The 18,922-nt window shown below is 38.9% G+C and overlaps 1 protein-coding gene across 1 annotated transcript in view; it reads left to right on the top strand.

Moving 5' to 3' along the window:
* The window catches only part of RPTOR (regulatory associated protein of MTOR complex 1), a 437,560-nt gene that overhangs the window by 56,607 nt on the left and 362,031 nt on the right, over positions 1 to 18,922 (top strand). The window contains exon 3 of the mRNA XM_081318296.1: positions 8,820 to 8,902. Within this exon, the coding sequence (XP_081174422.1) occupies positions 8,820 to 8,902 (83 nt within the window). The remainder of the gene's footprint in view (positions 1 to 8,819; positions 8,903 to 18,922) is intronic.

The following is an 18,922-nucleotide window of genomic DNA, read 5'->3' as shown; positions in this document are numbered from 1 at the left end:
TCAGGGCGGCTTACAATTTTAAGCACAAATCAATGTGCTTAGCAATAGCCTTCATTCTATGTATATGCCTGCTTATTAGGGCTTTCGCCCCTCTCCCCAAGCGGCATTATTACAAAGTCAGCTTATTGCCCCCAACAATCTGGGTCCTCATTTTACCTACCTCGGAAGGATGGAAGGCTAAGTCAACCTTGAGCCTGGTGGGATGCGAAACTGCAATAATTGCAGGCAGCTGGTGTTACTTAAGGAGGCATTAGCCCACTGCCCCACCAAGGCTCTATCTCTTTACTTATTTTTAGAAAAAACAACCCATCTTTTATTTTGGGTTGCTTTATGACCACAAGTTAAATGTCACAATAATAGGGTAGAAAATGCCATTAGAGGATGTATGACCTCCAGCACCCTGAGGAAAAAAGTTGTTTAATGTTGCTAGAAATGTGTTGAATACTGAATAAAACCAATGTCATTCAATAGAAATCTTTCTTTTTATACAGCATGTAATGGAAGCTGTGTATCAGACTTAAGGCAAGCAATGCAGAAACATTTTCTAGAGTTTTTAGAGATGGGCTAACTGTAAAGCAATGGTACACTTGGGTCTTTTCCTTTAAATGGAATTATAATTCCACAGTGCGTCAAAAGTCATTCAGACATACAGTCATAGACACAGAAGTGACAGCAAATCTCCATCCTGCCTAGGAATCTTATCTGTCAGGTATATAATAGTTACGGGTAAAAAAAAGTCTTTCTTTTTTATGCAATGAGAAATAGAATAAATGTAGTGCATTTTTCCTTTACTACAGTCAAATAAATAAACTTTACAGTAAAATATGGAAACGTAATAGTGATAAGCATCTATTCACAATTAGCCATTTTACTATACTTTGGAGGATATTTTAATTAGGTTTCCATTGTCAATAAAAAGGTCCATCATAATCACAACCTTTTTAAAAAGAACAATTGCACGATTATTGTACATGTTAAAATATATTTATATCCACTATTTTAAAATTATATCATTGTGGGAAGAGTCACATTTCTCCAATATATATATATATTATTGTATTTGCAACTTTTGAATAACAGAATATATTGCTATGTTTAGGCTAGCAGAAATAAAACAATTAGTCAGAAAACGCATATTTAGTAACATACCACTTTTTCTGATGTTTCCATGCCAATTTATTTTAATTTAAATATAGCAATAGATTCAGTTATGCTGTGTTTACTAGTGGTCAGTCCATACAATGTATTTTAAAAGAGTATTCTATGTATATGTGAACTGCCAATTTTCTATAAATAGAAACTGCATCCTCCCTCTAAACATCAATAAGTCATTCTAACTAACATTTCCCTTCTCACTATGCATATGTATATTATCTGTTAGACCTGTGCAGTACTTTAGATTAAAGGAGAAAATACGCTGTGGAATGCATATGGGTGCTTATAATACCTATTACCAACTCCCTATATCAGACACATTCTTTTCTCAGAATTTATTGCCTTTTGAATCTGAAGCTCTGTACAGCATTGTTGTTTCACAACAATTTTGTGTCTATTAAGGTTTGTGTGTCAGACAATCTGTCTGTCTGTCTGTCTAATTTACTTATACCAAAATTTGGCTTCCATTGTCAGATTAATCAATTAACAAACAGTAGCGTATATAGTGTTACAGAATGTGAAAACAAAAAGAAAATTAATGAGCACAAAGCAAGATAAGATAAGATAAGAGATCTAAGATATAAGATATAAGTCATAAGACATAACATAAACCTCATATACCCAAATCAGTCAACAGTTTGACCTGATGTCAACTATACAGGGGTCACTGACCCCTGGTCTGTGGACCGGCACCAGGCCACAGCATGCCAGCAAGTGGTCCGCACAAACAAGCAAAGCCCCATCTGCTGTATGCAAGCAGAACACAAAACCACACCCCCTCTTGTCCACAGGAAAACCTTTCTCCACGGAACCAGTCCTTGATGCCCAAAAGGTTGGGTGCCTTTGAACTATACTACAGGAAACTCTTAAAAAATTCAAAGATTTAATAGCTGGAATGACAAAGAAAATCACTTTTTTTATCATTCAACTTCTATCCTTTTGTGTTCTCTGCCTGTAGGACAATTACTTTGATCTCAATTTTTAATGATAACCTGAAGAGAACAGAAAAGGGAAGATTCAAAGTAATCCAGCTCTGTGATATAGAGCTGTTGTTTAAGCCATTTTCAGATTCTGTTGACTTTTCATGGCCTTATGATGGATCGTTGCTTCTGTGATTTCTTTTGACTATCTCTGTTGGTTAGAACTGAATAGAATTTCTTTAGTAGTCTTATTTGCATGAACTGAATAGGAGGAGGAAGCACTAGGCTAATAGCAGATATTTGTGATGTTGAAAATTGTTAATAGTATTTTAACACTATGAATAGGGAAAGATGTCTGCTCCATTTTCTTTGTTCCTTTTACCTAGAGCTACTGTACTGCTATAGCTTCTCTAATCAATACTAAATATATTCTTTTTTGTCCATGGTGTTAGATAGGTTCCATTAAAAACATACATTTTCCCTTGACATTTCAGAATACACAAGGACATGATTTTTTTTTTGCTGAACTTGCACTATATCTCATTAATCTCTCTTTACATGCATTTTTACAAACTTCTCATGGTGCTTCAGAGGATAATTTGGAAAGGGTCCAGTTTTTAAACCTCACTTTGCCAGAAGCACAGTACTGTATTGGAGAAATGTCTTGAACTCTATTCTCCAAGAAAATAAAAGCATGCTGAGGACAGTAGGGACCAATATGGGAGCTCCTTCTTCATGACTTAGCATACTGTTTTGAATATGTAAATAAATGTTAGCTTTCTTACTTTTCTATTTATGTTAAGTGTGTTCATGTTGACTTTGAGTGCTGAGGGCAACCCTCTTTCCTCTTTTTGATTATTGGATTGATTGATTATGTTGATTCTTAGTGACCAGATAGATTTTTTTCCATGACGATGTGTCCGTAACCTAGTCTTTCAGATCTTCCAACGGTGTACTCATTGTATTCATTGTCTCTGTAACTGAGTCAGTCCATAACTATGGAGATTCTCAGTCATCTAGGTCATGGTTGTCACAAGGGTGCTTTTTCAAAAGGTAACTGGGCTTTGTTTTTCCTTGAAGACTTTTGCTTTTCATCCAAGAAGCTTCTTCAGTTATGACTGAATGGTGGAGGATGGCAGGATTTGTATTCTTTGTGGTCATCTGGTCTTTAGCACTCGTTCTGAGAGTTGTGGAGGCCACTTGGAGGTGGTTCATCTAATAGAGCAAATGGGTGTGGAAACTTCTTGGAACTGCTGAATTGACTGTGTTGTAAGCAGGAGAGAAGTGGTGTCATATCTCTTTGTATTCTCATGAGTCTTCTCCAACACCAAAAGTTCAAAAGCATCAATACTCTTCTCATCCTGCTTCTTCAAAGTCCAGTTTTTAATTCTCTGGAGCATCACATGGAATACCATGGCTTGCACAACTGGGATCTTTGTAGGTATAAACACATCATGGTATTTGAATACCTTTTTAAAGGCCTTCATGGCTGTGGTACCAAGTACTAGCTAATTATATAAATTTAGTCAATTTTTTGTTATTCTGTTTTAATTCCGTTACTAGCTCTTGTAGATCCTTTGCATTTTCAGCTATCTAAGTAGTGTCATCAGCATAGTGCAGTTATTGATATTTCTTCCTCTAGTTTTAAAACTATCCTCATCTTCTTTGAACCCAGCTTCACTTAATAATATATTCAACATATAAATTGAATAAATAATGAAAGAGTATATAACCTTTAGTCACTCCTTTGCCAACACAGAACCAATCTACCTCACCATGATCTGTTTGTATTGTGGCCCTCCTGACATGTATATTGTCATGAGGACAATGAGATATTCTGGGATTCCCATTTTTCTCAGCACTATTCACAGCTTGATGTGGTTGATACAATCAAAATAATCAATGAAGCACACAGATTTCCCCTTCTTTTACAGGATCCTTAACTCCATTAAAAACTGTTCCGCTTGTATAGTTACTGTTAAGTTTAAAGGCATAAGTGAAGCAGCAGATTTTCCTACGATTTGCAGTAACAAAGGTTAGGAGGGATTTTTTTTTTAATTCAAGGCGCCATGCAGCATCACCTAAAATGACTGGCTGCCAAATCATATTGGCATATATTAACATCCTTCTATCAAGCAGCCTTGATAGTCATGAACCAGGACCCTATTTCCTCTTCCTCAAAGAAAAAGGTTATAAAGATCATAGCATTGAAGTTAATACATTGCTATGATCAATAGGCAAAAATCTTTTGGGTGGATTAAACCTTTTTAGGCAAAGGGGCCATCATGGAAGTGAAAATAACAACCTAACTGAAATGTTACAGTTATCAGCTAAACCTACCTCTTGCCTAATTTACAGAAATAAATTTACTGTTTTTAATGTTATATAACCTAAGTTCAAAAATTGCAACTAGAACAAATATCTCCACAGGAATTGTGGTAGTATAGGTAGTCTGACGGCAATTGGGACCAGGATTGCGTCACCAAATGATGAGCTCATAAAGTATGATATCACATGAATAATTTCTTAGCAACAGCAATCCAGGCAAACCCAATGGATGCTTGACAGCGTACATTTTGAAGAATTGCATCTTCAAAGCGATTGAAGTGATTGAAGCCTGGGAAACAGGCCCCTCATCAGTCAGCAGGAATACTGATGTACCACCAGCCTATCAAGTACTTAGAAGGTGAGTGCTGGACAGCACAAGCAAACGACAGCCAATGACTTAAAAGCCAGCCATCAACACACCCCAATCAATATCTAAAAAGTCACATGCAACAGGCACTATAAGTACCACACAAAACAGGACACACTCTTGTAGAGAGAGGTTCCCCTAGGATGGGCTCCGAAAACTCGGAAGACAAAACCTCTAGTCCCAGTGACTGATCCAGATTGGATCCTGCAGTATTATCCTGGGACATGTATATTCACCTTCGTTCATTTTGAAGAATTGTTGATGAAGAGAGACCAGAAGAGATGAAGTGGAGATCAGAGAGGTTTCTGGAGAAGACACACTGAAGAAGAAAGAGATGTAATGAGGGATCTTTCCCCTCACTGCAAATGACTTTCATGGAAAGCTAAGCAAAACAAATGGAAGGATTATGTTCAGCCATCCTAAGAAGACAAGAGAGAGATAAGGAGCTGGCCACATAATCATTCCTTCCACAAATAGGAAGTATGAATATAGAATATAATGACAGTAATGTACTGTATATCTATTGTTTGAGCCAAAATGGTAGCAGACATATCCAGAAGAAAGCGGACTGTTAAAGAGTTGACTAGGTGTACATACAGTAAATCAAACCTGTATTAGCTTTCTCTATTGTTTACTGGAAAGAGGATGGAGAGGAATTGTTCATCCCTTGAAAATTGAAATAAAAGTGACATTACTTTTATGATAATATAAGGGATGAGGGCACATGAGAGGTGCTTTGTGTACTCTGAGCTGTATCATGCCCTGTGGATCAACAAAATCTGGTGACAGAGAGAATGTAGGGAAAAGGAGTATTAACCCTTCTCTTGCCAACAGCATTCCTGGTGAAAATTGTATCGTTTTGAAAATTTCTGTTAGCTGAACCTGGGATTATGTGCTGTCCAAGGTAATGCTAATTGTATGGTAAATTATTCATGTGATATAATTCTGTTTTTCCTGAAAATGTGGTAATATGTTAATCCTATTGGAGGAAGCCTTTTGTTAGAAATAAATACATTCACAATTACAATGTTTTAAGTCTCTAGGATTTTGCCAGTCATAAAACATTTGGCATGATTTGAAAGCAATGGAGTGTTTGAGGACTATAGGGAAGTGGTTTGTAGAAATAAGAAATATAAACGTTAGTTTAGGGAAAGACAATCATTGGAAGATGATGCACAGTTTTTCCCTCATTCTATAGTTTTATTTGCTATGGTTTTAAAATATTTTCTCAGAAACTATAAATCATGGATAATTTTTCATGAGAAGCTTTTTTTCTTGAAAATTGTATTGTTTTCAACACAATTTACCCCAATACCAGATTCCATTATTGTACTGCAGTAGCAGCCTTGATTCTACCTGACCATAGACTTCTCCAGAGACCTCTGTTTCAAGAAATATAAGAAAAGTAGAACAAGAAATTGCTTTGCATTGTGTATCTTTTGACATATTTGGATTTGGCCAGAAAAGTATTACATATTTAAAAATATTACCTTCCACTCTTTGTTCTTTTAAGAAATAGATTGACCCCACACAAAAAAATTAATATTATGCCTGTCAGAATTACAATGTTCTGAAATTATATTACTAAATATGTGAAATTAATTTTTTGTTGTTTCTATTCTAGTCTTCTACAAAAATTTTAAATGGCCCAATGAACCAACTCTGTTTTGGTCCAAAGATATTCCAAATGTCTGTTTTTGTTAATTTATAACCCAAACTAGAGCCAAATTTGAAATGGTGTTGAATATTTATTTTGTCTCCTTCATGCTTTAATTTGTTTATGAAATAAAAGTATGCGGGGCACTGACCTGGACTAATAGACAAAGAATTAACTTTTTGCCCTTGTGTGAAATTAATTTAGAGAAAAAAACCTGAAGTGGCTTTCTTTCTAATCTCAGTTTGGGGATTATTGCATTTTTCCAGAAATATCAGCCCTACTAAGTAGACCAGATAAAGAAACCAACTCCATAAGAATGCTAAAGCTACTTTTATTGAGAATAGCTATAATAACAGAATCATGCAAGTCTGATGAAACTATCCCTCCTCCCTCTTCTTATGTGCCAGTGAATTGGCAAGGCGTTTGCCTGAGTTGCTTCCAGATATTATCTCATTGCTCTAGACTTAAAAAATGTTTTATCTCCTTTTGCTTAGGTAATTGTTTTTGCATATTTCTGCCAATGCCATTTTACTTACACTCTATAAGGAGGAACAAATTACAGTTCTGATTTTAGATTCTGATTTGTTAGTTTGTTTGTTTATTCATGTCAGAAACATTACAATTAAAATAAGGCATACTATATGACATAAAATTTAAAATATAAAATACAAGATTAAAATATATGCAAATTAAACAGATCTTGCCCAGAAACTAGCAACATTATTTGTTCTGTTACACTGCCAGAAGGTCCTCAAGTGTATACTGCTCGGGGTACAAAAGGCAGGCATACATATCTTTATCTTTATCTAACTTATATACCGCCCTTCTCCCATAGGACTCAGGGCGGTTCACAAGGTTTTTAAAATAACAATACAACAATTACAAAAATTAAGAACAGTTAAAATAATTACATTTAGACCTTGAATAAATATAAAACCCCAATTAATATTCAATTAAAACCCCAATTGATACTCTCAGTCCAGGCCAGAAAGCTAAAAGAGCCAGGTCTTCAGGTCCCGGCGGAATGAGCGAAGGTCCGGTAGTCCTGAGCTCTATGGGCAGGTGGTTCCAAAGGGCAGGCGCACCCACAGAGAAGGCCCTCCCCCTGGGTGTTATCCGCCGGCAATCTTTTACCGGCGGTACCCTGAGAAGACCCTCCCTGTGGGAGCGCACAGGACGAAGGGAGCTTGATGCCGGCAGCAGGTGTTCCCTCAGATATCCCGGACCCAAGCCATTTAGGGCTTTATAGGTCATCACCAGCACCTTGAATCTCACCCGGAGGGCAACCGGAAGCCAATGCAGCTCGCGGAGCAGAGGTGTTACATGGGAGTATTGGGAAACCCCCATCACAACCCGCGCGGCTGCATTCTGCACCAGCTGAAGCCTCCGAGTGGTCCTCAAGGGCAGCCCCATGTAGAGAGCATTGCAGTAGTCCAATCGGGAGGTCATGAGCGCATGAGTGACTGTGTGCAGGGCATCTCGGTCCAGGTAGGGCCGCAACTGGCGCACCAGGCGAACCTGGGCAAAGGCCCCCCTGGTCACGGCTCCTATATGGTCTTCAAAACTGAGCCGCGAATCCAGGAGGACGCCCAAGTTGCGAGCCCTATCGACGGGGGGGGTAACACCTCACCCCCCATCATTAAAGGTGGAATGAACTGGTTAGTCCGAGATGCCGGTATGTGTGTTGTTGTCTGGATATCACCACAATTGCAAAGAGCAGAAGCATCCGGATAGCCCCATTTGTTTAGAGTGTCTCTGGATCTTACTGTACCCGTGTGCAGTTTATTCAGTGATTTCCATACTTCCCAACTTTCGTCAGATTCAGGTGCCAGCTCCTCCATTGATTCCATCCAGTGTCGGTTCTTTGTAGCTTTCCATAGAGCCATAGCATACCATCGATTCTGCTATTTCCCTGTAACTGACTTGATTGCTGTGGGAAAATGCTTGGATCCCTGGCAACAATATTTTTGCCTAAGAAATATGCATTTTCTGCCTTTGCACTTTGCTACAATAGGAGAAAGAACATGCTACATCAGAGGTCACCAACCTTTTCATGCTGCCGGCCCGGAGGGAAAGGGAGCAGCTGGGAAATTTGCGCCTATGTGACTGTGTGAACAGGGCTGCATGCAAATGGGGGTGTGCACACCCACACAGTGCTAGCAGCCCCATTTGCGCAGGCACACAGGCACTAGCGGCCGCCACTGCTAGTCCCGCGCACATGTGCAAATAGGTCTGCGGGCCCTAGCACGAGTGGGGGTTGCCAGTAGGCCATGTTCTGGCAGTGGGCCACGGACCATAGGTTGGGGCCCCCTGTGCTACATGGATGCTGTTTGCATGTAGAACTTATTTTACGTGGTTGTTCAGAATCTCATGGGTCTTTTATGTCTCTTAGATCCTCTGTCAATGGGTCCACAGAAAGCTCTAGAAACCATTGGTGCGAATTTGCAAAAACAGTATGAAAATTGGCAACCAAGGGTAAGTACCTTTTTGCCTTCTCGTAAGTTAAGCCTTTTCTTTCTCAAAATTTATGTTTACTTTTGGTACTGTTACTAGAAAATATTCCATTTGAAATATAAGATATATACTATGTGATCTTTTATGTACTATATTAGGCAAAATATGGAGCTTTTCTATGTGTTCATGTGGATAGAATATTACAGGTTCTCAAAAACTATTCGGTTTCAATTAGACTAATACTCCAGAAAGAGAAGAGTCATTTTTACAGCCAAGAATTTTTACATTGGTAGTTGTATCATGCAGTATTATTGTTACCAAGTAGTTAGCAAAGCAATTAATTCCAGTAGATAGAACTCTTCTCTGCATCGTTGGCTTTTGATGTATACACACAGGTTTTATAGTCAGATAATACCGCTCATGACTATTTCTTGGGTCTGCTACGTCAGAGTTTAGATTTATGAGGTAGTAGTCACTAAAAACTGAGATCACATTGGCTTCAGTCCACATGAGTAGTATTGAACAGTTCAGTAGTGGAAGCAAATCTCTCTTCTGGATGTATTTTAGCCAGGGATGGGCTGTTTTTAGGAATGTTTTAATTTGAATTTTTGTACATAGGACGGTCATAGCAACAGTTGAAGAGAAATTAATGACTTCTCCCAGAATTTCCCTGGACTTCAGCAGTACACGAGCATCTTTGATATTTAGCATGTCACAGACAATATACTATAATTTTCCCTTGTGATGGAACTGAATTTGGGTACATATAGGAGTAACCAAAATTTTCAAGCGTAAGGGCGAAGATAAGCTTATGTCAAGAGTAGAATATGTTCTATTATCCAGGTATGAATATGGCACAGCAGGAGAGAAAATGAATGCGCTGTTTGCAGATGATCGTGCTGTTTTCTGATGATTTAGTCCAACCTTCCCCAACTTGCTGCAACATGGATTGGATTACTGACTGGATGGGGATGATTGGAATTGTAATCCACATAATTTGGAAAGAGATGGCCTTGGAAGATGGGAAGAATATCTGCCAGAATCAATAGTAAACTTCGCCCTTATATATCTAAAATATTGTTTTAGCAGCTAGGATTCCAAATCTGTTTTGCAATGATACCAATTAGAGTTTAGTAGTACTCTGGAATAGATGAATGAGAATCTTCATTTTGTAGTAAATTTAATATTTCTCTTAGAATGTGCAGTGTTCTCTTCCCAGTCAAAGATGTGTTACATTGGCAAGAGATATAAATTTATTTATTATATCTCCCTGCCAGTTTGGAAAAAGAAACTAAGGAGATGAATGCGTTTAAGACAAATCCAATGAACTCAACACAAAAATCTAGCAGCATTTTTTTGACATTCTGCTGATTGTGCATTTTCTTAGAAACATATACAAAATCCAAAGAAGGTGAAAGCAATGTAATATTATTGACGAACACTTTAATGCAGAATCAAGGAAACTGAATTTCTAAAATCTTATTTTGAAAGGTTCAGGGGCTTCGCCTAGTATGGTACTTACCGTATTTTTCGGACCATAAGACGCACTTTTTTCCCCCAAAGTGGGGGGGAAAACAAGGGTGCGTCTTATGGTCCGAAGGTGATCCGTATGGCCAGCCCCAACCTCCGCAAGTGAAAGCAAGGGAGATTGCAATTGGCTCCTGCAATCTCCCTGTGGCCCGGCTTTCTCTTGCAGAAGGCAGGCTGAAATGGAGCAAGGAATGCGAATCGCCCGATCTCGCGCTCCTGCGATCTCCTCTGCTCGGGTTCAGCTTCACTTGCTACAAGAGAAAGCAGGCTGAAACAAAGCAAGGGAGATTCCCTCGCTCCGTTTCAGCCTGCTTTGTCTTGTAGCAAGAGAAACTGAAACCGAGAAGAGGAGATCGCTGAAGCGCGAGATCGGGCGATTTGCATTCCTTGCTCCGTTTCAGCCTGCCTTCTGCAAGAGAAAGCCGGGCCGCAGGGCTGCCTCCGTAGGTACTGCTCTAACGCAGAGAGGGAAGGACAAAGAGAGAGGGAAGTAAGAAAGAAGGAAGGAAGGAAAGAAGGAAGGGACAATGGGAGATGGAGGGAGAGAGAGAGGGAGGGAGAAAGAGAAAAATAGCGAGAAAGAGGGAGAGAAGGAGAAAGAAAGGGAGGGAAACAGAGGAAGAGGGAGAAATAGAGGGAAAGAGAAAAATAGAGAGGGAGAGAAAGAGGGAGAGAGAGAAGCAGAAAGAAAGGGAGGGAAATAGAGGGAGAGAGAAAGAGGGAGAGGGAAAGAGGGAGAGAAAGAAAGGGAGAGAGAGACAAGGAGAAAGAAAGAGGCAGGGAAATAGAGAAAGAGGGAGAAATAGAGGGAAAGAGAAAAAGAGAGGGAGAGAAAGAGGGAGAGAGAGAAGGAGAAAGGGAGGGAAATAGAGGGAGAGAAAGAGGGAGAGAAAGAAAGGGAGAGAGAGACAAGGAGAAAGAAAGAGGGAGGGAAATAGAGGAAGAGGGAGAAATAGAGGGAAAGAGAAAAATAGAGAGGGAGAAGGAGAAAGAGGGAGGGAAACGGAGAGAGAGAAAGGGAGAAATAGAGGGAAAGAGAAAAATAGGGAAAGAAGGAAAGGGAGAGAGAGAAAGAAGGAGAGGAGAACGAAAGAGGGAGGGGGAGAGAGGGAGAGAAAGAGAAGGAGAGAGAGAAATTAAATTAGTAACATGATTGTTAAGTGAATCTGGTTTCCCCACTAACTTTGCTTGTCAGAAGGTTGCAAAAGGCGATCACATGACCCTGGAACAATGTGACCATCATAAATATGAATCGATTGCCAAGCATCAGAATGTAAATCACATGACCCTGGGGATGCTGCAACGGTCATAAGTGTGAAAAATGGTCATAAGTCACTTTTTTCAGTGTCATAACTTTGAACGGTCACTAAGTGAATCATTGTAAGTCGAGGACTACCTGTACTTTATCATTTTTTTCCTTTTTTAGGGGGAGGGTGTCAAGTTTTTGACACGTTGCTGGGTGACATTGCCTTGTCCTAAAAGTGGTACAATGGATGAAAAGGTTGAAAAGCCCTGTTTTAGTATACTGGTACTATTTGGTTCAGGATATTTTTTTTCTGGTTTTCCTGCTCTAAAAACTGGTTGCGTCTTATGGTCAGGTGCGTCTTATGGTCTGAAAAATACGGTAGATTTTGCTAAAATAGAAGTGACATCCATGAGAGCCAAAAGTTCCTCGTTTTCTGATGAAGCTTGATTTTTATGCCATTCTATTTTAAACTAAAATTTTCAGTTTCTTGTAATCTCAGGTAATTTGTACAGGGAATATGATGTTATGGTAACTAGCAGCCTGATAGATTTACAAGCATAGTGGGACAATACCAAAGAGACTGCATCCCAGGTCATCATTTTATGTTCTTTGGACAGAACTTCATTCTTTTTTGTGGGTTATGTCATCAATTTACAGGGAATATTTTTGCAATTCTGCAAGCTTTTCCAGACAGCACTCCTCAATTTCATTTGTGTTAATGCTTTCTTCACATGAGTACTTCATTCTTTCCTTAAAATCTTATTTGTTCAATTACTTTAAAATTAGAGTTCAAGCTCAGTTTAAGCTCAATTTAAATGTCCAAATTCTTTAAATTTATGTTTGCTGAAAACTACAGTATTTGTTTCAAAATTAGACATATGGACAGTTTTAACATTTGTTTTCGTATTCCCACTGATCCTCCTTTCTCCAGAAGGTGAAAGACCGGTAAGGGAAACAAGAGAACTGAAAAAGAGGTGCAAGGTTATTCTTGGTCTATTTGAGGAAAATTGAAAAGTTGTACAACATTTGAAAACGAAACTGCACAAGTCAGTCTCCACTTTCTAATGTCTTTTACTTAGTAGTAATAAAGTTCAAAGTGATTTGAACTGATTGTGCGCAAAATATGTAGCGTTTGGTTACAGAAATCAGGGTCAAATTCTGCTGAGTTCTTTTTTTAAAAAAAAATTCTCAGAATTGAGCTGGAGGTATTAACAGAAGAAGGATGGATTTTTCATCTTTCTCTTGCTGTCCTCCCACCTGTCTTATTTCTGTCCAGATGCAACAGATGGCATAATATTTAAGATGGAGATGCAGAGCTTGAAAACATGATCTCTATAACTTTCTTTCTTTCTTTCTTTCTTTCTTTCTTTCTTTCTTTCTTTCTTTCTTTCTTTCTTTCTTTCTTTCTTTCTTTCTTTCTTTCTTTCTTTCTTTCTTTTTATTTTAATTCCATTTATATCCCGCCCTTCTCCGAAGACTCAGGGCGGCTTACAAGCTTAGCAGTAGCCTTTGGTATTAAGATCATTGATTCCATTGACAGTAACTTCTACAGCAGCATGAAAAGCCACAGTGGTTTTGATGAGTAAATTTGTAATGATACCACATCGTTACACTTATTGATGAGTCACCTCATTCGAATATCTGTATTGTCTGCAATTCCAGAGTTCTCCTATTTTCAGCAATACGCAGCGTAATGACTCCTCTGGAAAACTGCCCCTTGGCTCACTGATATAAAGGTTTGATGCAATATGTAGAACTTAACAAGATAGTAAACTCTTGGGGCACAAAGAAAACGAACCAGTCTCTCTGCTGTCTTAATAACATAACCTGTGGAATTTGGGGGAAGGGGATTCAGGGAGGAAGTCCTGATAGCAGCATGTACTTTTATGTGGAGGAGCAGGCGGCCGGCTGCTTTGTATAGTTTGCACAGAACATGAGGCAATTACTGAGCTCAGATGTTGTGTGTGCAAGGTGTTGGTTCATAGCACTAAATCACTGCCCTCTGAAGCATTGCAAAGCATGCCATTTTATTGCGCTCTGCTAGCTTTTAAGTTTTTCTGCAGTAATAAAGAGAAAATGTTGGGCTATCTGCAATAAAACAATAGGAGAATGATTGAATTTCCTAGAAGATCTTTGCTCTAAATCCTAAAAGAAATAATTTTTTTTTTATCCCTTGTCTTTCTTTTCCCTGTCCCCTATCCCAGGCTTGCTTTAAATGGTCAGTGAAGATTGAGGGAAGCATATGACAGATCATTGAAACAGAGTAGGAAAGAGTGATCGAAAATGGCTCATTAAGAATATATGACAAGTTGACAAGCACTGTTTATTGAAAAATGGGGCACTGAGTGTACAAGATTTGCTGGAAGAATTATCCATCAAATATAATGGAATTTCAATGTTTACTACAGTTCTTAACAATTTTTTCATTTGTAGAAATAGCTGTCTAATTTGAACACATATAAAGAAATCATAGAAGGTATGATATAAAGAAATCATAGAAGGTATGATATAAAGAAATCATAGAAGGTATGAACGCGGTGGCTCAGTGAGTTAGGACGCTGAGCTTGTCGATCAGAAGGTCGGCAGTTTGGCGGGTCGAATCCCGAGTGCCGCGTAACAGAGTGAGCGCCTGTTACTCGTTCCAGCTTCTGCCAACCTAGCAGTTTGAAAGCACGTAAAAATGCAAGTAGAAAAATAGGGACCACTACGGTGGGAAGGTAACAGCGTTCCATGCGCCTTTGGCGTCTAGTCATGCCGGCCACATGACCACGGAGACGTCCTCGGACAAGCGCTGGCTCTTCGGCTTTGAAACGGAGATGAGCACCGGTCCCTAGAGTTGGAAACGACTAGCACGCATGTGCGGGAGAACCTTTACCTTTACTTTTTTAATCTTATGAGACATAATATTGAAGATAGTTTTTGTTTTCAAAAACAATTCTAATGTTTATTGTGTGACTGGTATGCTTCTCACTGATAAGTATTACTGATTTGCTAATTGGGGAATTTATCAGTATTCTGCTAATAAATTCTGCTTCAAAACAATTTAAAAATTAAAGCTGTATCATATGGTATGACATTTTTCTGTTGCAAGAGTAGAAAATGCTTCAGCCTATTCAATTGCATGATGCTATAATTAAATTAAATATTTAATTATATAGCTCTGGTTTTTTAAAAAAACATACCTGGAAGAAAGCATAGCATTGCAGCTATATACAGGTAATCCTTGACTTACAAACAGTTCATTTAGTGACCTTTCAAAGTTACAAACGCATTGAAAAATGTGACTTATGACAGTTTTTCACACTTACGACCATTGCAGCATTCCCATGGTCACATGATCAAAATTCAGACGCTTGGCAACTGGCTCATATTTATGGCGGTTGCAGAGTCCTGGGATCATGAGATCAGCTTTTGCAGCTTTCTGACAAGCAAAGTCAATGGGGAAGCACATTCACTTAACAACCATGTTATTAACTTAACAAATACAATGAGTCACTTAACAATTTGTGGCAAGAAAAGTTGTAAAATGGGGCAAACTCACTTAACAAATGTTTTACTTACCAACATAAATTTTGGGCTCAGTTACGGTTGTAACTCGAGGACTATCTGTAAAAAAGGAACAGTCTTAAGAATTCGTAAAATTGTTGGCTGGGGAAAATGGACACATTTGACACTGTAATCCAATCCATGGAAGACCCAGCCTGATGCTTTAGACTTCTGTGAATTAAAAATCCAAATGGGTTCGTTTTCTATAGACTAATTTATTACATATTATTCCTAAGTATGGTGCATTCGGAAAGTATTCAGACCCCCTTCACTTTTGTCAATTTTGTTATTTTGCAGCCTGATTCTACAGTTGTTGAAATTCATTTTTTTCTCATTAATCTACACTCAGCACCCCATAATGAGAAAGTGAAAACAGAATTTTAGAAATGTCTGTAAAAAATTTTTTTTTTAAAAAACAACAAAACCCTGAAATATCACACTGGCATAAGTATTCAGACCCTTTATTCAGTTCTTTGTTGAAGTTGCTCCATTCAGATTTCCCTCAATCCTGACCAGTCTCCCACTCCCTGCTGCTGAAAAACATCACCACAGCGTGATGCTGCCACCAACATGCTTCACTGTTGGGATGATATGAGGCAAGTGATGAGCAGTGCCTCTTTTCCTCCAGACATAACATATACAATTGAGGCCAAACAGTTCAGTCTTGTGTTCATCAGACTAGAGGATCTCGTTCCTCACAGTCTGAGAATCCCTCAGGTATCATTTTGCAAACTCCAAGTGGACTTTCATATGTTTCGCACTGAGGAGAGCCTTCCGTCTAGCTGCCACTCTGCCATAAAGCCTAGATTGGTTGAGGGCTGCAGTGAAGGCTGTCCTTCTGGAACTCTATCCAATATAAAAAGTATAAAAAGTGAAAACAAGGGCACATTACTAAAGTAGAATATCAGCAGAGAGCCCGCTCTTGCAGAGAGGAAGTGAGGAAAAAGCTAAGGCTCAAGATGAACGACAAAAGTCAAAAATAACAAAAAAAGAGCTTCTTTCAACATGTAAAAAACAAGGAAAAATGTCAAAAGAAACGATTGGTCCATTAGTGGGAGAAAGTGGCAGGAAGGTGACAAGCAACAGGGAGAAAGCAGAACTACTTAACTCGGTTTTTGCATCCGTCTTTACACAAAGGGAAAAAACAATCCAACCTGTCAAAAACAGTACCGTAAAAAACAGATTAGAAACACAAGCTAAGATAAGAATTTGTTGCCTACAAATCCAGTATGTCTAAAAAAAAATACAACAGCTTGTACATTTCAACTATATATGACATTGGAAGAAAAGTGGGACGAGGACCCCTGTGTGGTGATATATCCGGAGTTCATTTTCTGAATATTACGGAAGCCTTGTTACAGTATAATTTTATTATAAGTAGTCCTTGACTTACGATACAATTGAACCCCAAATTTCTGTTGCTAAACGAGATAATTGTTAGTTGGTTAGTTCCGTCTTATGACCTTACTTGCCACAGTTGTTAAGTGAATCACTGCAGTTGTTAAGTTAGGAGCACAGTTATAAAAAGAATCTGGCTTCCCCATTGATTTTGCTTATCAGAAGGTCAAAAAAGGTGATCCCGGGACAGTGCAGCTTTCATAAATATGAAAAATAAATGGCCAAGCATCTGCCATTTAATCACGTGACCATGGGGATGTTGCAACGGGCGTAAGTGTGAAAAATGGTCATAAGTCACTTTTTTCAGTGCTGCTGTTACTTTGAACGGTCACTAAACGAAAGGTTGTTCGTCGAGGACTGCTTGTATTTGTTTACAGTATTATGTATTATGTGAGCACGACAGTCGCAACTCTGAACACGGGTCATACATCCCTTTTTCTACCATACTTGTAATTTCAAACTGCCATTAAATGATTCGTCGTACATCGAAGACTACCCTGTAATCCCTAGCAGATCCTATTTGCATCTACATTGCTGCCCATAAATGTGAAAAACCGCAAAAATATTTGTTCTCTTGCACACCACAAGTAAGCCTGTTTCATGACTTGAAGCAATGCAGCTAGAAGGGAGGATGAATTATTAGGGCTCTTGGGTTGCTTTCGTACGGCAGCATTCCCTACTCAGTACCAAGACTTTAGAGAACATTGCTGCTCTCTCATTCTGAAGCTGCAGTATTGGAACTGGATTAAAGTGTTTGTTCCAAAGCCATTGAACTTTTTCTTTCTGTATTTTGGCAGTTTGAGTACTGAACATTAAACAGAAGTTGCTCTATAATAGATCTTCCCAGGGCCATTGACAGGTGTTTTTCAGAGAACCAAATGCGGCCTCGTCTCTAGCTAGAACGCTCATACCTTTTCTCTCATTTTCGCTGGCTCCTGAGCTTTTGAGTTCATACTGCTTGTGTATCTGACAACTGCAAATGAGGTTGCGTTGCCAAAGGCAAAATTGTTGGTCGGGTGGTCCTCAGTTTACATAATTCATAATTCGCTGTGAATGACATTGCAGCACATATTTCTTAAATTTAGGTGAAATGAGTCCACCTCCCCCCTCCTTTTATTTATTATGTTTTTACTGTTTCATTTCTGAATTTGAATTTTCCGCAACGTTTAAGTTTTATGTTTCCGTCAAGATCAATGGTTGTGTTTAATGTGTTTCTGGATTTAAAATTACTTCCTTCTTTATTCTACCTCTTATGCCTTGAGCAGATAACTGTAGTGGATGTTTTTGCTGCTCTAACTATAACCCTGAAGGAATTTTCCATTCTCTTCAGTTCTTTCTTCTGGAGGCACTTTCCTCCAATGGCCATAATGATTACAATATGTTTTCTTAATTATAGGTTCTTAAGAAAGTTAAATTTTCCAGATTCTAATATTACTGTTACTGACTGGGATTCAATTCCCCTGCCCTAAATGTGTTTTAAACTCAAGAAAGGTATTCTTTTTAAATAATATATTGAATACCACAGAAATAATGTGTACAGATAACATTCTGTGTCTTTTTGGTTTAGTGTGATAGTTCAGGTGGGTGTTTTTCTAGACAGTAAGACGATAGTGCTAACATTGATCTAATCAGTTGCATATCATGTACAACAGCTCTCACACTATGACAACCCTGTGAGAGCTACCGAGAGATTATTTTATATATGGATAACCATTACTCCAATAGGAACAGAATCCTTGTGACATGCAGTGTAGCGATGGCAGAGATCCTTTATTTAGCCATTGTTATTCTAAACAAGGGACGCGGTGGCTCAGTGGGTTAGGACGCTGAGCTTGTCGATCGGAAGGTCGGCAGTTTGGCGGGTCGAATCCCGAGTGCCGCGTAACAGAGTGAGCGCCTGTTACTCGTCCCAGCTTCTGCCAACCTAGCAGTTCGAAAGCACGTAAAAATGCAAGTAGAAAAATAGGGACCACTCCGGTGGGAAGGTAACAGCGTTCCGTGCGCCTTTGGCGTCTAGTCATGCCGGCCACATGACCACGGAGATGTCCTCGGACAAGCGCTGGCTCTTCGGCTTTGAAACGGAGATGAGCACCGGCCCCTAGAGTCGGAAACGACTAGCACGCATGTGCGGGGGAACCTTTACCTTTACTATTTTAAACAAGTACCTACACCACCTAGGAAGCATCTCAGGATATTAGCAATATTGCCTCCAATTGTGGTAGTTTACCCAAGGCTGGATGGGAAGTTAATTCTTGCTTCTAGAAGAGTGTCAGTTTAAATATTCTTTTAATCTAGCATCTGATAGAGTGCTATGCAGAAGA

The sequence above is a fragment of the Vipera berus genome, assembly GCF_964194415.1.
Source record: "Vipera berus genome assembly, chromosome: 2".
Taxonomy (NCBI): Eukaryota; Metazoa; Chordata; class Lepidosauria; order Squamata; family Viperidae; genus Vipera; species Vipera berus.
The sequence above is the reverse complement of the archived record's forward strand: the minus strand, read 5'-3'. Positions and strand labels throughout refer to the sequence as shown.